General features: G+C 46.1%; 1 protein-coding gene across 2 annotated transcripts; it reads left to right on the top strand.

Moving 5' to 3' along the window:
- The first annotated feature begins 815 nt into the window (after positions 1–815).
- Positions 816–18636, top strand: DYNLL2 (dynein light chain LC8-type 2). 2 transcript variants are annotated; one of them, XM_061390081.1, is made up of 3 exons: positions 816–906; positions 14391–14529; positions 16604–18636. In XM_061390081.1, the coding sequence occupies exons 2-3, from the start codon at positions 14398–14400 to the stop codon at positions 16739–16741; spliced, it is 270 nt and encodes an 89-aa protein (XP_061246065.1). In that variant the 5' UTR covers positions 816–906; positions 14391–14397; the 3' UTR covers positions 16742–18636. The 2 variants fall into 2 exon arrangements, with proteins under 2 accessions (XP_061246065.1, XP_061246064.1); XM_061390080.1 differs by lacking the exon at positions 816–906 and adding an exon at positions 11535–11630.
- The last annotated feature ends 489 nt before the right edge of the window (positions 18637–19125 follow it).

Genomic DNA, 19125 nt, shown 5'->3' on the forward strand with positions numbered 1-19125 from the left:
ATGAAACTTTAGCCTAAAGACAACTGATAAGCCACTGAAAGGCTTTTCAGATGTGTGACACGTCCAGATTGGTGTTTTGGAAGGATGCTTTTTGCTTTGGTGTAGAGCAGTGCTATTTGATAGCTATGTGATGAGAGCCACAAATGTAATTTAAAATTTTCTAGTAAAAATGTAAAAAGAAACAGATGAAATTAATTTTAAATAATATATTTTATCTACTCTAATATATCAAAGCTATTATCATTTATCATATAATCAGTAGAGAAACCATAATATTTTACATTTTTTTTCATATTAAACCTTTGAAATCCAGTGTGCCTTTTGCACTTACAGTGCATCTCCATTTGGACTAGCCACCTTTTGAGTACTTAGGAATAACCACATGTGTTTGTTGGCCACCATGCTGAGCAGCGTAGATGTGGACAATGCATTTGAGAGGAGCAAGAACAGGGAAGTTGGTGCAGGTGACCAAGGGGGAGGATGCTGGCTTGGGGATAGAGACAAAGGGAGAGATTTCAGAGATGTGACTCCCAGGTTGTTATACCAGGCTTGGAAATATACCAGGCTCTGGACTCCTTTTATCTGAAAGAGAAATAAACTATCTTGTTTGGGCCATTTTACTTAGAGTTTTCCCTCTACTCATGGCTGGAGCTAATTTTAATGAAAATAACTAAATGGAGATGTCCAATGGACAGATCTGATGGGTCTAAATAAGCAGAGAGACCTGAGAAATCTCCCAATCCATATTTGGTCCTTGAAGCCATGGTAACCTATGAGATCTCCAAGGAAGAATGGTCTTGTGAGATGAAGAAAAGTTCTAGAACAGAACTTTGAGGAACACCAGCACTTAGGATGGGCAGAGGAAGAGGAGCCTGCTGAGGAGACTGAAAAGGAGCCACCAGACAGGTAGGAAGAAAATCAGGGAAGAGCTGCTGTATGGAAGCATAGGGAGGAGAGAGTCCCCAGGATGGGGTGACCAACACGGGTAAAGACCGCCGTCTCTGCTTGCCCCTCCAGGTGAGGAAGGCATCAGAGATCCCAAATAAACCAACCTAGATGTCTGCTGCGGTCTCCAGCTTCAATAAAGGCCGGACATGTCATCCTTCAGCGCGATACCCTTCAGTGGGCTCCATGCAGCTTAAAGACACAGTTCTAGTTTCTGGAGCACATCCTTTGTTGTTGTTGGCGTTTAGTTGCTAAGTTGTGTCCGACTCTTTCTCGACCCCATGGACTGTGGCCTGCTAGACTCCTCTGTCCATGGGATTTCCAGGCAAGAATACTGGAGTGGGTTGTCATTTCCTGATCCAGGGATTGAAGCTGTCTCCTGCACTGGCAGGAGGATTTTTTTTTTTTTTTAAATCTCTGAGCCACCAAGGAAGCCCAGCACATCCTTCAGGCTCCTCCAAAGTCTGGCCCTAGCTTTTCTGTCCGGCCTGTCCTTTCCCCAGCACAGTCTGTCCACGCCAGGCCTGGCTTCCTACCACTCCCTGCCTTGGCACGTGTGCTTCTCTGGACTGAAGAACCTTCCTTCCTTCCCTCCCCCTACAAATCCTGTCATGCTTCAGGACTTACCTTAAATGCCAGCTCTTCTGTTCCCTGACTCTTCTAGGCTGGTCAATTGCTCTCCTCCAACCCCAGGCCCCTGGGAGCATTTTCATCACTCTCAATCACAGCCCTCATGGTAGTCTGCTGCTGCTGCTGCTAAGTCGCTTCAGTCGTGTCCGACTCTGTGCGACCCCATAGATGGCGGCCCACCAGGCTCCCCCATCCCTGGGAGTCTCCAGGCAAGAACACTGGAGTGGGTTGCCATTTCCTTCTCCAATGCGTGAAAGGGAAAAGTGAAAGTGAAGTCGCTCAGTCGTGTCCGACTCTTCGTGACCCCATGGTCTGAAGCCTCCCAGGCTCCTCCATCCATGGGATTTTGCAGGCAAGAGGACTGGAGTGGGGTGCCATTGCCTTCTCCATCATGGTAGTCTAGCTTGTGTTAAAGCTGGCTGTGTCCGTGTGTGCCGCCTCAACTAGACGGTGAGGTTGGACAGCCTGAGGCTGCTTCTGGCTTCTCATCCCTGTGCCTCTTGGTGCTTTCCATGGAGCTCATTACAGATGTTTAAAAAATGCTTATGGATTTAATGGAACTGTTGTCCCTCACATAGCCCCCAGATAACAATGCAGTCTCTGTCTTCTCTGTCATGTTACTCTGGGGATGATGAGGGGGACACCAAAATAGACAGCATCCTGATTTAAGAAGGAAATAGTCAAGGAGTTGAGTTTGAATCTAGCCATTCAAAGGAAGGGTCCCGGTCTGAATTTATGCTGACCTAAGCAGCTTGTGTCATCTGGGTGCTCAAGAATCACCTTATTAACAGAAAGGCAATAGAAAAAATTAGTGAAAATAAAAGTTGGTTCTTTGGGACTTCCCTGGTGGTCTGGTGGCTAGGACTCTAAGCTCCTAATGCGAGGGACCTGGGTTTCATCCCTGGTCAGGGAACTAGATCCCACATGTTACAAGTAGGAGTTCGCATGCCACAAATAAAAGTGTGCATTCTGCAAATAAAGATTCTGAGTGCTGCATCTAAGGCACAGCTAACTAAGTAAATAAATAGTTTTTAAAAAGTTGGTTCTTTGAAAAGATGAACAAAATTGACAAATCTTTAGCTAGACTGACCAAGAAAAAAAAAAAAAGAAGACTCACATTACCAAAACCAGGAGTGAAAAAAGAGACCTTAGAGAAATAAAAATGATTATACAGGAACACTATGAATAAGTTTAGACTAAATGAGATAATATATATAAGTGGACAAATTCTCTGAAAAACACAAACTATCAAAACCGCTTCAAGAAGTAGATAATCTGAATAGACCTAAAACAAGTAAAGGGATTGTTTAGTGTTTTCAAGTCTTAGTCACTCAATCATGTCTGGCTCTCTGTGCCCCCACAGACTGTAGCCCACCAGACTCCTCTGTCCATGGAATTCTCCAAGCAAGGATATTGGAGTGGGTTGCCATTTCCTTCTCCAGGGGATCTTCCCGACACAGGGATTGAACCCTGGTGTCCTGTGTTACAGGCACAGTCTTTACCATTTGAACCACCAGGAAAGCCCTCAAAACCCTGCAGTATTTTCAAAACCTTCCACAAAGAAAAGTCCAGGCTTAGATGGCTTCACTGGTAAATTCTACCAAATGTTTAATTAATGACAATCCTTCACACTCTTACAAAAAATAGAATAGGAAGGAACACTTCCAACTCATACCATGAGTCTAGTATTATTCAGATATCAAAACCAGACAATGATACCATAAGAAAACTATATTATCAATATCATGAATATAGATAGAAAAATCCTCAACAAAATACTAGCAAAATGAAGCCAGCAACATATGAAAAGGATTACATGTTATGACCAAATGGGATTTATCCTAGGAGTGCAATATTGGTTTAATATTTGAAAATCAATGTAATACACCATATTAATACATTAAAGGAACCAAATCATATGATCATCTCAACAGATGCAAAACAAGTATTTGGAAAAACTCAATACCATTTCATGATAAAAATACTCAAAAAACCTAGGAATAGAAGTGAACTTCCGTAACTTGACAAAGAACATCTAGAAAAACTCCACATCTAACATTAGACTTAAGGGTGAAAGGTGAAAGATGAAAGTTTTCCCCCTGAGATCAGGAACAAGTCAAAGATGTCTGCCCTCACCAATTCTATTCAACACTGCACTGAAAATTCTAGCTAGGAACTTTGGCAAGAAAAAGGAACAAAAGGCACTCAGGTTGGACAGAAAGAGGTAATACTATCTCTATTCATAGATGATATGATCTTGTATACAGAAAATTCTAAAGAAAATACACATACATACAAACTTTTAAGGATTAATAAACGAGATCAGCAAGGTTGCAGAATACAAAATATAATAAATGAAAACCAATTGTATTTCTATACACTGCTGCTGCTGCTGCTGCTAAGTCACTTCAGTCGTGTCCGACTCTGTGCGACCCCAGAGACGGCAGCCCACCAGGCTCCGCCGTCCCTGGGATTCTCCAGGCAAGAACACTGGAATGGGTTGCCATTTCCTTCTCCAATGCATGAAAGTGAAAAGTGAAAGTGAAGTCACTCAGTCGTGTCCAACTCTTAGTGACCCCATGGACTGCAGCCCACCAGGCTCCTCCGTCCATGGGATTTTCCAGGCAAGGGTACTGGAGTGGGGGGCCATTGCCTTCTCCATTTCTATGCACTAGCAATGAACAACTGGAACATGAAATTAAGAAAAAATTTGATTTACAACATTAAAAAGAATGAAATATTTAGGAATATATGTATGAAAATAAGTATAAGATATACACAATGAAAATTATAACACATTATTGAAAGAATTAAAGAAGACCTAATAAATGGTAAGAAATACTGTGTTTGTGAATCAGAAAACTTAATATTGTTAAGATAGCAATACTCCCCAAATTGATCTATGATACAACACAATCTCTATCAAAATCCCAGCTGTTTTATTTTTTTACAGAAATTGGTAATCTGGTCCTAAAAGTCTTATGGAAATGAAAGGGACCTAGATTAAACAAAGAATCTTGAAAAAGATGAGCAAAGTTGGAAGACTTACACAAACAGATTTCACAACTTCCTGCTAAGCTACAGTAATGAAGACAGTGTGGTACTGGCATAAGGATCTATAGCCCAATGGAAAAGAAACGACAGTCCAGAAATAAGCTCTTTTATTTATGGTCAACTGATCTTTGACCATTTAGTGATGAAAGAATAGTCTCTTCCATTAAAGATGTGGGACAATTAGATAGCCACATGCAAAACAATGTAGTTAGACCCTGTCACACGATACAGAAAAATTAACTCAAAATGGATCATTCTAAAACTCTTAAAAGGAAACACAGGACACATCTTTGTGATCTCGGGTTAGGCAGTGATTTCTTGGGTGTGACATTGCAAGCACAAGGGACAAAAGTAAAAATAGGTAAACTGGTCTTCATCAAAATTAAAAACAATATAGCTTCAAAGGTCACTATCAAGAAAGTGAAAATACAGTTCAGAGAATGGGAGAAAATATTTGTGAACCATGTCTGTCTGTAAGATGAGAACTCCTGCAACTCAACAATAAAAAAAATTTTTTTTTAAATGAGCAAAGGATCTGAATAGACATTTCTCCAAAGAAAATACACATTGCAAATAAACACGACAAGATGCTCAACATCTATTCAAGGAAATACAAATGAAAAACCACAATGATACCACTTCACACACACTAGGCCAGCTGTAATAAAAAAGATAATAAAAGGTGTTGGTGAAGATGTAGAGAAATCACAATTCTTCACACAGTGCTTGTAGGAATACAAAATGGTGCAGCTTTAAAAAATAGTATGACCATTTCTCAAAAAGTGAAGTATAGAGAGTTGCCACGTGTGCTGTGTGCTAAGATGCTTCAGTTGTGTCTGACTCTTTGTGATCCTAAGGGCTGTAGCCCACCATGTGGTCTCCTCCATCCACGGGCTTCTCCAGCAAGAATACTGGGATGAGTTGCTGTGCCCTCCTTCAGGGTATCTCCTGACCCAGGTATTCAATCCACATCTCTTATGTGTCTTGTATTGGTAGATGGGTTGTGCCACCTGGGAAGCCCCATAAAACCCAGCTATTCTACACTTAGGTGTATATCCAAGAAAATTGAAAATATATACCAATACAAAACTTATACATGAATGTTTACAGAGGCATTATTTATAGCAGCTAAAAAGTGGAAAATAACCCAACTGATGAATGGATAAACAAAATATAGTATGCTCATACAATGAGGTTTTAACCAGCCATAAAAAGAATGAAGTAGAGTCATGCTATACCATGGATGTATCTTGAAAACTCTATACAAAGTAAAATAAGACAGTTCCAAAAGGCCATAACCATGTATTTTATGATTCTGTTTATATGAAACGTCATTATTAGAAGTTTATATGAAATGTCCAGGCAAATCCATAGAGATGGAAAGTAAATTAGTAGGGATTGGGAGAAAAAGGAGGCAGGATTGTCAATGAGTATGGGGTTTCTCTTTGGGGTGGTGAAAATTCTCTAAAATTAGATGGTGGCAATGGTTGCATAGCTCTATGAATAAAATAAAACCTACCAAATTGTGCAATTTTAAAAGGTGAATTTTATGGTATATGAACTATAAAATGTTTGTGTATACACACACACACACACACACACATATATACATATACATTACTGTGTTTAAATGTAAGGTATGCCTCCATTTCCTGGTGAGAAGGTTAAATTTTTTTCCAACTGGAATATGCCATAATATGCCTGACAAGACAAGATTTTCTTCTTCAAAATTGTCCTCAGAAAGGAAGGCAAAGTTGTACAGGTCTCATGTTTTAGAGCTCCTCTCACCATTTCCCACCTCACTCTAAGGGATTTAGGGTGAGAAAGCACAATGTATGTTTTTGTAACAGTGGGGATGAGGATCCCCCTCATAAATAACATTGGTTCTCATTCTTTTTAAAAAATTCATTTAATTAAAAATAAAAAAAAAATTGGCTGTACAGGATCTCTGTTGCAGTATGGCATGTGGGATTTTAGTTCCCCAGCCAGGGACTGAACTGGTGTCCCCCGCATTGGAAGGCAGATTCTTAACCACTGGACCACCAGGGAAGTCCTCCCTAGCTTCCACTCTTGAGGCTCTCCGTGGTTTCTGCTCACCCAGTGCCTACTCTCTTGGCTCTTGTAAATGCATGTAGATTTTCCTCTCAGCTATCCCCCCATCCGTCTCAGAAGGTCTGTCAGGCTGCATGGTCAACAGGTGGACTTATGACTCAATCTACCCAATCAGATGCCCTTCTTTGGGAATTTGGATCAAGTGTGGGGTGATTCAAAGAAAAACCCGGTGATTTGCAACAACTGGTCTGCCCTGAGGAGACAGTTCCAGGGCTCCAGGTCCCTAGAGTCAGGGGAGGTATTCAGGTCCTGCTATTTTCTTCAGGGGTTTCTTATACGCAAGAACCCTAACTTGGCCTTTTGGATATTCAATAGCTGACACATTCCATACCATTGTCTTAGTTCTTCCACAGCAGGGGCAGGATTCCTTAGGACTGTCCAGACAATGAAGGAAAAATTGGTGGTTTCCTTATGATTTAGTGATTTCCTAAATCATAAGGAAACCATTACTTCCATTGGAGCATCTTTTTCTTGGTTCCTTCTTGGTGACCATCTGCTTTAATATTTTAACTGAAGCTCTAAACATTAATTGACTCTTAGCTATATGAAGTTGCTTTGTTAGTTGAAGGAATAAAAGGCAAACAAAATCATATCCCACCTTTGGTGGGTGGTGTGAATGTAGAGAAATGCTCTTTGAATTCAGAGTACATGGATAGACAGAAAGAATAGGAAAGAAGCATTTAAACTTAACCTGAGGTAGAGGCTCTTAGCCTGAGAAATTTCTTCCATCCACAGGGAAGATGCCCCCTGGGATAGGGCATTGAAACAAGAGAATCAGACTTTGGGGCTGACAGGGACCTTACAGAAATGACCTGACTAGAGCCAAGTTGGGCTTAAGACTTTGTCTTTGACTCCTAGTCCAGTGTTCACCTCTTCAGTTCCCAGTCATGTGGCTGACCTTGGCTGGCTCCTCTAAGTTTCAGGGGACTGGGGAGGAGGAGGGGTAATATCTGGGGCTTGGCAAATGGTTGCCTAGGGAAGTATGTCTTGCAAGGCCACCCAAGAAACCAGCAAATTCCAGTAGTTCTAGTTGGATTGTTTTCCTTAGGTTTTCCCAGTGGGGACTTGGCAGAAGGAACTGGGACCAGACTTTGCATGGCAATATGGTATGTGTTTTTGTTCCCACCCTTCTTCTCCATCCTCCTGGAGTTCTTGAAGCAAGTCAATAGCAAAAGGGCTTGGTGAAATGACCTCTGTCACTGCCATGGTCTCTTCCCTGTAGGTGACCCAGTCAGCTGGAGTGAGAGAGCCTTGATGGTCTTTACCTAACAGTATAAGGATATCATGCAAATAACCAGAGAATGTGAGAAGGAAATCAATTCAGAAACCAGGCTTGGAGTTTCCCCAGGGCTGACAATGACTTACCTTAGCTCGCAACTTGCACTGGGCAGTAAGGGCCCAGTGTAAATAGAATGCATTACTGGTTCTAAGGAAAGAGACAGAAGAGCCCGGACAAGGTTCTTTGGGTGGAGAAGAGATGAAATGTGCCCTTCCAAGCTGTATTTTTCAGTCATTAATGGGCATGATCAGTTTAACTAATACCTATACAGAGAATTTCCCGTGTAGGGGGAAATTCCCCTACATCTGGGTGGGGAGATAAGGCAGAGAGGCTGGGGTTCGTTTGTTGGGGGTGGGGAACGAAGGGAGAGGAGGGGAAGTAAGTTATGGGAAAGAACAGGGTCTTTTTTTCTGAGCAGGGAAGAGGGAAGTACCTGGGAGATTCACATTTTAGATAGGTCACTGCCTCTGCATGTGGATTTGGGGAGGAAGAGTTAAGAATGCGGGCAGGGAACCTACTGAAAGTGATGATGAGTGTCAGTTGCAGGGTGTACACAATGAGAATGAGGCACTCCTGATGAAAGGGACATGGACTGGAGAAATGGCCAGGAGGTGAGTGATGATGGAGATGGAGAGGTGGTAGGGAAATCAGGTGGGCTTGCAGGTTTCTGAGGTGGTTGATAGGGCCAGGAACTGAGGCAAGAAACACAGGAAAGGGAAATACATCTGGAAGAGAGATGTTGATGATGGCTAACATTTATTAAATACTTATATGGACCAGGCATCGTGCCAAGAGTTTTTCATGCATCTTCTCATAACTCTATAAAGTAGGTATTATTCTTGATTATAGATGAGGAAAATGAAACTTTGAGATGTTAAATGGGTTGGGTAGATCTGCACAGCTGATTGTGTGGTGGAAAGAGTTTAAAATCCAGGCATTCTGGCTCCAGGGCCAATGTTCTTAATGACCAGGCAGGATATATGTGTATGCGAAGAGTCCAAAGAGCCTGTGGGGCACCCACAGTGGAGGTCTGGAATTTAGGGACCTGCCATCAAGACTAGATCATGGTGTAAACTACTTAAGTTGACCACAGTCCCCTTAAGTTAAAGAAGCAGCTAACGGGTAAGGGGCTCACAGATATGAGGAAAACATACGTCCCAGATGATATTTAAATCTGAAGACATGGCTCTGCTATCCGGCAACAGAAAACTGGACAATTATGAACCCGTAGTGGTATCAAATAGAAATGTCCACCAAGTTAAGCAGAAACATTAATTATAATAGTTACTATGCTGTATAGTAATTATCCTAAACAGTAAGCACTTTACATAAATAGTAGTAATTAGTATAGCAGAAGTTTCCAAAACTGTGTCCTATGGAATAGTTCCTGGAGATGTTAATAAAAAATGTCTGGATAAACAAGGTCTTTGGAGTCAGATAAGCTTAGGAAATGCTGGTATAATTGAAATAGGGCACCCAATGCCTAGTTTATAGTTTTATCTTTTCTCTGTCAGGATAGTGGAAAAGCTTAAAGTGTAGGCACTGGCAACAGGCAGCCTGGGGTTAAATACTGCCTCTGACCAGCTAGGTAATTTGGGGCAAGTTGCTGAACTTCTCTGAGGTAATTTCCTCCTGACTATATATGCCCCACCCCCCATTCATTCACACTGAGGCTGACATCAGAATACCCTTGGTGTGAGGGGCTACCACAGGTCTTGGGTGTTTCTTTGAAATCTGATTGAGGTTGAAGATGATAGAGCAGGCTGCAAAAGCGGGAGTGAAAGGGGATTATTTTCCACGTTCCCCCTGACTCGTAATGAACACTAAATTATGATGTGCCAAAGAGTAGGCGAGGGCCAGAAAAAGTCCAACTTCCTGACCATGGTTTGGGGCAATGAAGGGAAACTGATAGGAATGAATGGAAGCTTCTTAATCACACTGTGTGGCCCAAATGCTTGGCTCCCAATAAAGACGCTCTGTTTTCCCTGATAGCTCAGCAGTAAAGAATCCGCCTGACAATGTAGTAGACTCGGTTCAATCCCTGGGTCAAGAAGATCCCCTGGAGAAGGAAATGGCAACTCACTGCAATATTCTTGCCTGGAAAATCCCACGGATAGAGGAACCTGACTGGCTACAGTCCATGGGGTTACAAGAGTCAGAAACCACTAACCGCCTAAATAACAACGAAAGACCCTCACCACCCCCTTAAGTAGACACTTCCTTTGTGAAACAGGTGGACGGGATAAGAGCAGCTGTTTCTCGCTCTCCTTTGGCGGTGGGCGGGTGGCCTGGAGGGGCACGCACTCTCCCAGTGTGCACAGGTATTTTACACACCCACCCACAAACACCAGGGGGACTGCTGCCTACAAGCATCACTTTTCAGCCTAGAGGCCAGGTCTGGGCCTGAACCGTGGTGGTATGGCAAGGGCTTCCCCTTTCTCTGTTCCTTGTTTATAAGATGAGGAATATGGATAGGGTGAATTTTAAGAGTCCTGGCAGTCTTGATGTACTTCGGTTTGTACCTCTAGGAGGTACTATTCACTCTCCCTCCGGTACCGTCTAACCAGATGGTTAGGGCGGACTGACCAAATGGCTTACTTTCATTATTTTCCATGGGCCTGTGTATCGAAGACAAACCTCCCCTCTCACAAGTGTGCGTAGGGTCTGCATCCGTTGCTTTCGAAGCTCAACAGCAGCTGGAGTCCCAGCTGGGAGCTTAGGTCCCGAGGCCTTAAGACTCGGGAACAAAGAGCAGGAGGGAAGGGGCCTTCCCAGAAAGTGCGGGGAGGGGAGCCCTGGGGCAGTTTATGGCTTTACCTCTCCTTAGTGCTGGCTGTCCTCTCCTTCCCACAGTTTTGGGGGGAGGGAAGGAGTCCTGTTTTCCTTAAAGCTTATGACTTCACCTCCTTCCCTTCCTCTTTCAAAGGTCAGGGTCTCTACCCCTTTCCCATCTGCTCCCAGCCTTTGAAATCTCCATCCCACTCTTTCCTTTTATTCTTCTTAGGACTGGGGTCTTGACGCCCCCCCCTCTTTTTCCATCACTTTGAACCTTGCCTCTTTATTCCTATTTAGGCCTGGCCTCTCCAGCCCTGGGTAGGGGGGTCTGCATACTTCTTTTTTCTGTTCTGAAGGCCACGTCTCCCTCCCCCAACTCTTTCCTGCTCCCCTTCCCCACCCCCTCCCTCCGCCCCGAGGCATTGTGGGAGGAAACAAGATGTGGGGCGAGAGCGGCGCGGGGAGAAGCCCGCAGTGCGGGGCCGGGCGGGCCCAGCCAATGGGGAGCGCGGACGGCGGCGCGCGCGGCGGGGGGGCGGGGGCGGGGCGCTATTTCAGTGGGGACCGCGCGTCGGCAGAGCAGCGGCAGAGCAGAGCGGAGCTGCGAGGTGCCAGCGCGGAGCAGACGGGTCGGCGGGCGCGAGGCGGAGCGCGGGCGGCCAGGAAAGCTCTAGGGCGGACGGCGGCGGCGCGAGCGCTCGGTCCGGGCCTGCGGGAGCCGGAGACCGCGGCGGCGGCGGCTGCTGCCGGAGGCGAAGGGACACCGCCCTGCCCGCGCTCTGCCTCAGGCCATCGCTGCTCCCCCGAGGCCCCGCGAGAACTCGCCTCTGTGAAGGTGAGCGGTGGGTGGGGGCGCCCCGGGGCGGTGGCCCGACGCGCTAGGTTCGGCCGCGAGGCCTGGAGCAGGTCCGGCTTCGGCATGACGCCCCCGTCGCCTCTCCGGCCCAGGGTTGCGCCACCCTGTATCTTCACGACCTCGGGGCGCGGCCGGGGCCACCGGCTGCCGATGTGCGGCCTCCAGCCCCCCGGGATCTTTCTGCGCGCACAGAGGCCCTGGTGTCGGGGCCGAGGGAGATCGGCGGAGCGGGCTCGGGCGTGACGCGGCTCCTCTCGCCGCCACCCTCTGGGGCGTCCTTCCTGCAGCGAGGACGCCCCGTCACTCCGGCGCTGCTCCAGGCCGGGCGGGGGAGGGCGGCCGGCCGGCCGGGTGGAGGTGGCGGGGAGGATGCTTTCTCATCGCCCAGGTGCCGGCCTTCGGGACTGCAGCCCTCTGGAGGATGGGGTAGTGGAGGGAGACAGCCCCTTGGGGTTCCGAAGGGAGGAAATACGAGCGTTGTGCGTGTTGGGGGCTGGGGAGGGCGGGTCGTGTCGTTCGAAAGCTTGGCCTTTTTGTCGCAAGGCTGGTAATAGAGGAGGGAGAGCTGTCCTGGAGTGCCCTCTGCTTTTCAGGGGAGCCTCTGGGTCGTGACTGAGGCAGCTGGCCTGGGGCCCTCTGGTCATCCTTCAGTCTGGAGGCCCAGGTCCCTAGCATTTTTTTTTTCTACCAGGGGGAGGGGCTATGTTGGCCCCTCCCTTCCCTTTTTCTCCCTGGCACCTTGGACAGGGGAGGCTGGGGCAAGGCCTCACCTCTCTGACGCCTGGGGGGCCAGGGGTGAAGAATCGTGGCATTGTAGTCACAAGACCAACATTATGTAACTGCAGGCTCTCCTGGAGGGTAAGGTAGCTTTTAATCACTGTGACAAAGTTGTTCCTTTGGACTTTTGAGGATGAGGCAGTGGAGCAGGTTAGCTTGCTGGGAAAAGGGATGCTGATTTCATACTTTAACCGGGCCGCACTCCCACCCTTGGATCTGTAAACAGTGCCCCCTTCTGAGTGGTAGCCACCAGGTGACACTAGTTTTGGTCACACTTATTGAGCCTTAGAATATTCTCTGTGTTGCTGTTGTACCTTTGCTCAAACCCATTGAAGGTGCCACATTTATTTCAACCATTGTTTTTTTAAAAAGGATGCTGATTTGCCTCAGGTCATAATGGCTAGGGCTAGAACTGGATTCTCCTGACCTCTTCTTCAGCCCCAGGTGGTATTCACAGACTCCTCTTGAGGCTCTTGACTTTTTTCTCTCAGGAGTGTGGGAGCAGAGGGCGCTGGGGCACTAACCCATTGCTCTGCCACTTCTTGCTGAAGTGGAACCAGCCCTACTTAATTTGCCAGTGCGAGACAGAGGTACCCTGGATGCACTAAAGGGCTGCCTGGTTAGCAGCTGGCATGCATGCATCCTTTGCATCTGGTGCGGGCTGAGTAGTCATGAATTCTGCTTCCCTTTCTGCCCATCCAACCCACAGGTTAGTGTGGACTCAGATCAAGGTATCCTGGAATGATACCAGGGATCTCTCCTTGAGCAGACAGGTTCCTGTGTAGCATTGTATCAGATAGGGCTGAAACAGCAGCATCTTTTGCCCACTGGGCTGATCGCAGAGTGGTGCTTTGGGGAATAGTACCTGGGAGGTGGGATATAGATTTTTGCAGCAGGGACTGTGGTCAAGGACAGAGGACAGGAGTTTGCAGCTCATCTCTGTTCCTGCAAAGCACCTCACATGCCATAGACTGCTAGGCAGGCCCTTGCCAGCCCACTTGGAATTTCTGTTTTCCTAGGGAGGGAACATGCAAGGTCTGCACTGGAACTTTGATTGCTGTAGGGTGAATGCAGTGGCTTAGATGGCAGGGTTATGAAGCAGTGCAGTTAAAATAATAATTCTTTACCTTTGTCTCTGTCACCATTGCACATTGGTAGCCTAGGACTTAGCAGTCTTCTATTTGAAGGGCTAGATAATAAATATTTTAGGCATTACAAGCCATATCATCTCTTGCAACTGCTCAACTCTGCCATTGTTCTGCCATTGTAGGGTATTTCTATAAAGCTATGTAAAGCAGGTGGTGGGCTGAATCTGGTTAATGGGACAGACCACTGTGTAGACTGCCCTTGTTTGCACTATTCTCATATAACCTCATTTTAATTCTTATAGCAACTCCTGATAGAGAGCTATCCTCATTGCTAAAATGGAAGTAATCAATGCAGAAAGGCTGAGTGACTTATTCAAGGACCAGACCTAATTCATCTTCCTACTGTGATGCCAATAATATAATAATGGTCATTAAATCAGGGCTTATTATGTTCAGGTGTTATATCACCTGGTTTGCCCTCAGGTTAACTCAAGTCCCCATTTTAAGATGATAAAGCACAAAGGTTAAGTAACTTGCCCAAGGATACAACTGGTAGCTGGTATATTGTGGTATTTTGGCTGTTCATGCTGTTCAGAATACTAGAAATAGATAAATTGAGAGTTAGAAAAGCCTCATTTTACATACAAAAACTGATGACTTATGTCTTTTTAACTATTTATCTTGTATTTCCCAGACTTGGCAACCTCATCTCTGCTAAAATCTTACGATGTCCCTCTTATAATGCTTCATGTCTATGTTTTCTGTTGCCCTTACCTTTTGTGCTGGTTTCTTCCGCTGAGGCCCCACACTCAGCTGTTCCTGTTCATTGCCCGGAGCACGGGGTTGCAGCCTCACCTCTCTGCTTCTTCTGCAGTGTCACCATGTCTGACCGGAAGGCAGTGATCAAGAATGCAGACATGTCTGAGGACATGCAACAAGATGCCGTTGACTGTGCCACGCAGGCTATGGAGAAGTACAACATAGAGAAGGACATTGCTGCCTACATCAAGAAGGTGTGCTGGGAGAGCTGTGGCTGGTGGTCGGGGTAGGGATGGATAGCTCACCTATGCCCCAGGGAGGGCTGGAGCTGGGGACATATGAAAGTAGGTGTAGTCCATGCAGACGGAACCCTGGGAACTTGCAAAGCAGGTAAATTGGGGAATGAATCTTATTTACTAGCATGTTCACTTTAAGAGTTCTTAGTAGGAACTGTGCTGGGGTGTGGGTGTGTTTACAGATAATTATGTGACTGCAGAACAACAGGGTGTGAAACTTCAGGATTAAATATAACTGTCCCAATTCAGAACTATTCAAAATGAAGATCAGGGATGTTTGAATGGATAAGATAAGATCATAAATTTTGGGGGAGCTGCATCATTTAAAGTGGGATAGCCGTATAGTCTCATTATGTAGGAGATTTCCTTTTCTTCTCTTTAAAAAGGACCCCTGGTGGTCCACTGGTTAGGACTCAGTGCAGTCACTGCTGTGGCCTGGGTTCAATCCCTGGTCAAGGGACTAAGATCCCACAAGTCGACCTGTGCGCCCCTGCCCTGCATAAAAAAATGGACTCATGTACTAATTACCTTCTCCCTACTTTCTTAAGGAAAGGGTGTGCTTGAATATATATATATATATATATTTATATTTATATATATATAAAATATATATTTTTTTTAATAGATGAGCATTATTGGGGCCATAGATTTAATCCCTGAAAAGTTTCTGAATGAAAGGGTGAATAGATGTAGTTAACATATATATAGCAAGGAAGCAGCTGAGCTAGAGGTGAGAGGTGGTACTCAGGGTCCCTAATTTCCAGTCAGGGTCCACGTACATTGGTGGCATAGTCCCAGTGTGATATGCTCAGCTCTGGTATCCCAAGGATGCCTAAGAGCCATGGCACTATGGTCCATACAGGTGGTATAGTGTCCTTGGGTTTAACAGAGCTCTTTGCTGTCCATGTGTGGTATGAGAAGTGGAAACTGGAGTCCTGAGAGACTTTTTCTGTGTGTGTAGCCAAGGGATGCAGAGCCAGCAAGGCTGCTAGGGGTGCTGGTTCCTTGTTGAGTGATGCCTTTTCTGTTCTTTTCAGGGAGAAAGTGTAGAATCATGGACTCTGGGGAGAATCCTTAGGTTATATTGAGTCCTGCTTTGTTGTTTTGCTTATGGGGAAGCAACTATGGGTCTTCTATGTTACACAGTCTTCAGTCAGGAATAAAGCTCTGTGTGGTGATCCATGCCCTATCCACTGTTTGCCAATACCTTTTGGAGTCATGTGGTATGGGGGCTGTGAGAAAACTAAACAAGTTGTTGGTTGAGCTCCTGGCAGACAGAGTTCCAGGGTTGGCAGCATTGCTGAGCCTGTGGTGGAGGGCTGTTCTCCTTTCACAGTCATGGCAGGATGCATCTAGAACTGAGCCATCTGTTTTCTGCTGGGTTCACAGGGTGCCAGGGCCTGTCTGATTAGGTTCTGAGGATTTCCTCGCTGGCTTTTGATGTTGAACTTAGATCCCTGGGAGAAGTGAGGGAATTGCCTCGGTCTCATGACTGAGGCCCTTGTCCGTGCTTACAGCCCACATAGTGCCTGGCACACTGGAGTGCCTTTAAAGCTGGCTTAGACAGAATTGCTTCCTGTTCGGTCCCCATTTTGCTCTAGTGTCTTGGTTTTTGGCATTTGGAAGTGCTAGTTCAGTAGTGTGAAATGTGAGTGGCAAGTCAGAGAGACTTGCTTTTCTCTTTTACTCAATGCTGTGTGACATCACTGGAGTGTTTCTTAATTCTATTGGTTTTTCTGATTCCCTTGCTGAAGAATCGCGGGGTGGGCTTTTGAGTAGGGTAGCTAGAGAGACAAGAGATGTTAGGGGTGTAAAGTTCTAGAGAGAAATAATGGAGCCTTTGTGGTATTATATTATTAATGAAGGAGTGTTCTAGCCAACCTTAGAACCTGAGCTCCTGAAGTTCAGAGAACTGAGGCCGTAGACTGGGGATGGGGTGGGGATGACAGCTAAACCAATCAGACTCTTATTCTGATTTCTCATCCTCCAGCTGTCCTAATCGCCTTTCTTCTCCTTTTTATTCTTCTTTTAGGAATTTGACAAGAAATATAACCCTACCTGGCACTGTATCGTGGGCCGAAATTTTGGCAGCTACGTTACACATGAGACAAAGCACTTCATCTATTTTTACTTGGGTCAAGTTGCAATCCTCCTCTTCAAGTCAGGCTAGGTGGCCACAGTGAAGGTGTCAGTGGCGGCGGCAGCAATGGCAAGCAGGCAGCGTTGCTGGGACTGTTTTGCACTGGGGCCAGCATCAGGATGTCCTCTCCAATGGCTGTGCTACTGCATGGACTGTATACTCGATTTCATGTGTATGTCGCAGTAAACAAAACCAAACTTCTTTCTGTTTAGTTGCCTGGGGAAGAAGGCTGCTTTATGTTTATTTTTCAAGACTTAAATTTTTTTTTTTTTTTGGTTGTATTGCACTAGGAAATCTCTCCCACTCCTCCCTTTTCTCTTTCTCTCCCTATACAAATAAAAAGCCCTCAAAAAGCCTGTAAGACTAGGAGGGCTGGGGAAAAGAAATAGGTTTCTGGAGGTGGAACTAAAACTGCAGCTGCCTTTTCTGGTGGTGGATGCTGCTTTAGGAGGGCCAGGAAGGCTGCGGGAGGGACAGTGAGGATTGACAAGGAGAGAGGGATAGGACGGAGGGTAGGGGGATGATCTAGTACCAGGGAGAATATTCCACTGAACTGTGATTCCACGGCTTGGGGCAGGGAGTGGGGCTGGATTCTTTAAGGGGCCCTGAGACGTGTTTGTCTGTGGTGTGTGGGAGTGGGGAGCAGACTTGTCTTGCTGTCTTTGTCAGAAGAGTTTGTAAGTAAGGGCTGTGTCTTTGTGGATTATCTTCTTTTATTCTTCCAGCCAGAGCTCATGCTTGGAGGATGTTGAGGGTAGGATTAGCTCGATTTTTTTTGTTTGTTTTCATTCTTCCCTCCTGTCTGCTCCCTGCTTAGCCCTTGGTTTTCTCATTCCTCTGGAGTTCTCTTAGAGCAGCCCCTGTTAGTTGGCTGGCAAGGGAATTTCTGATGACTAGTTCTTAGTTAGGTCTTAGCAATCAAACCAAATCAATGTTTCCCTTGATTTTCCTCTGTGTATATGTGTGTGAATGTGTGTGTGTATCTTGGTTTGGGGTAGAGGGGAGGGAGGGGCAGGACTGTGGAATCTCTCCGGTATATGGGTAGATAAGTGGACCTATGTTAACCTCTGGGGCATCTGTTTTGGGGGTGAGTATGGGTATCACCCCCCTCAGCCATCTGGCCTAGACACTGCTTGCCCTATGGCCATCTGCTCCCAGGTGGGCTTTAGGAGGATAGCCCAGGATGAGGTGGCCATGCTACCATCCATTCTGGAGCCTAGTCTCAGTGGTGAGGGAAAGTGACTTTGTGAATGGTGGCAGCCTCTTGTGGGAGGCAGGATGGAAGTGATAAAGGGCTGTTGAGGGGCTTTGGGGGAACTTCAGAGGAGGTCAGTCTTACAGTGGTGAAGCCAGGAATTTGGGGATGGAGCAGGGTCACTGGTGGTAGGAGATTCCAAGGGGAGTGCTAGGGAAATCTTATCTGTGGATCAAAAGGGATGGGGTGGGGGATGGGGTGGGGGGAAAGTCATTGCTGATTGAGCTTTTGATTCTTATAAATTGCATTGAAAACTCTCATGTGTAGGGTTGATGCTGTGGGGGGTTTGGGATCCAGCTCATTCTCTTTTTCTTCCAAGTCCATCCTTGGGGTTGGCGGGGAGGCAGGAGAATGCCCCCTTCCCAAGCCTTTAGTGTGTACTGAGCTTTCTTTTTGATGCTGACAGGGGAGGGTGGGGACTTGGATGGTGAGTGAGTTCCCCATATCAAACCGTTCGGTGGGCACAAAGCTGAGTGCTTGATTTTAGGTTTTATTTTTTTATGAATGTCTAGATCTGTTTCCCTCTGCCCTCCCAGACTTGTGTGGCCAGTTGGAAATGTCTAGTTTGTGTTCATCTCTCCCTCATTTCTGGAGCAGGGGCTGAGACCCCGCCACATCTCCTGTGCTCTGCATCCACGCCTCTTTTGGACATTAAAGGTCGATTGATGCACTTCTGAGCTGTTTGGGTTTCTTTGGGGGTAAAGGGGGGATGGCTTAGTTGGTGGCAGGGGTGCCACACATGGGTGGGGTGGGTATATAGTATGGAGTGGAATGGGGCTAAAGAGATACTGATTGGTCTGAATCCGGTCTTAGTTGGAGGGCCAAGGCTTGGGGCCCTTAAGTGAGGGAAAATAACCAGCAGCACTCACCTACGAGATTTCTTGGGTTATTGGTGGAGATGGTTTGGTGAGCCACATTTTGATTCTTCTGTATGATAGATGTTGAGACCGGAAGACCGTGTCTCAGCTAAATCCTTCTCTAGCCACTTGGGAATGGAGAAGCCGAGGGCCTTCATTTCAGCAAGATGGAACCTGAGTAGTTCTCTGACTCCTGGGTTATCTTTTGGCTTGCTTGGGGCTCCTGCCCACATACACCTGGAGAAGTCAGCGGTACTAAGATGCTTCTGAGAGTAGCTGCCCAGGCCAGTGACCCTAAGCCA

The sequence above is a fragment of the Bos javanicus genome, chromosome 19 (genome assembly GCF_032452875.1).
Source record: "Bos javanicus breed banteng chromosome 19, ARS-OSU_banteng_1.0, whole genome shotgun sequence".
NCBI classification, from domain to species: Eukaryota; Metazoa; Chordata; class Mammalia; order Artiodactyla; family Bovidae; genus Bos; species Bos javanicus.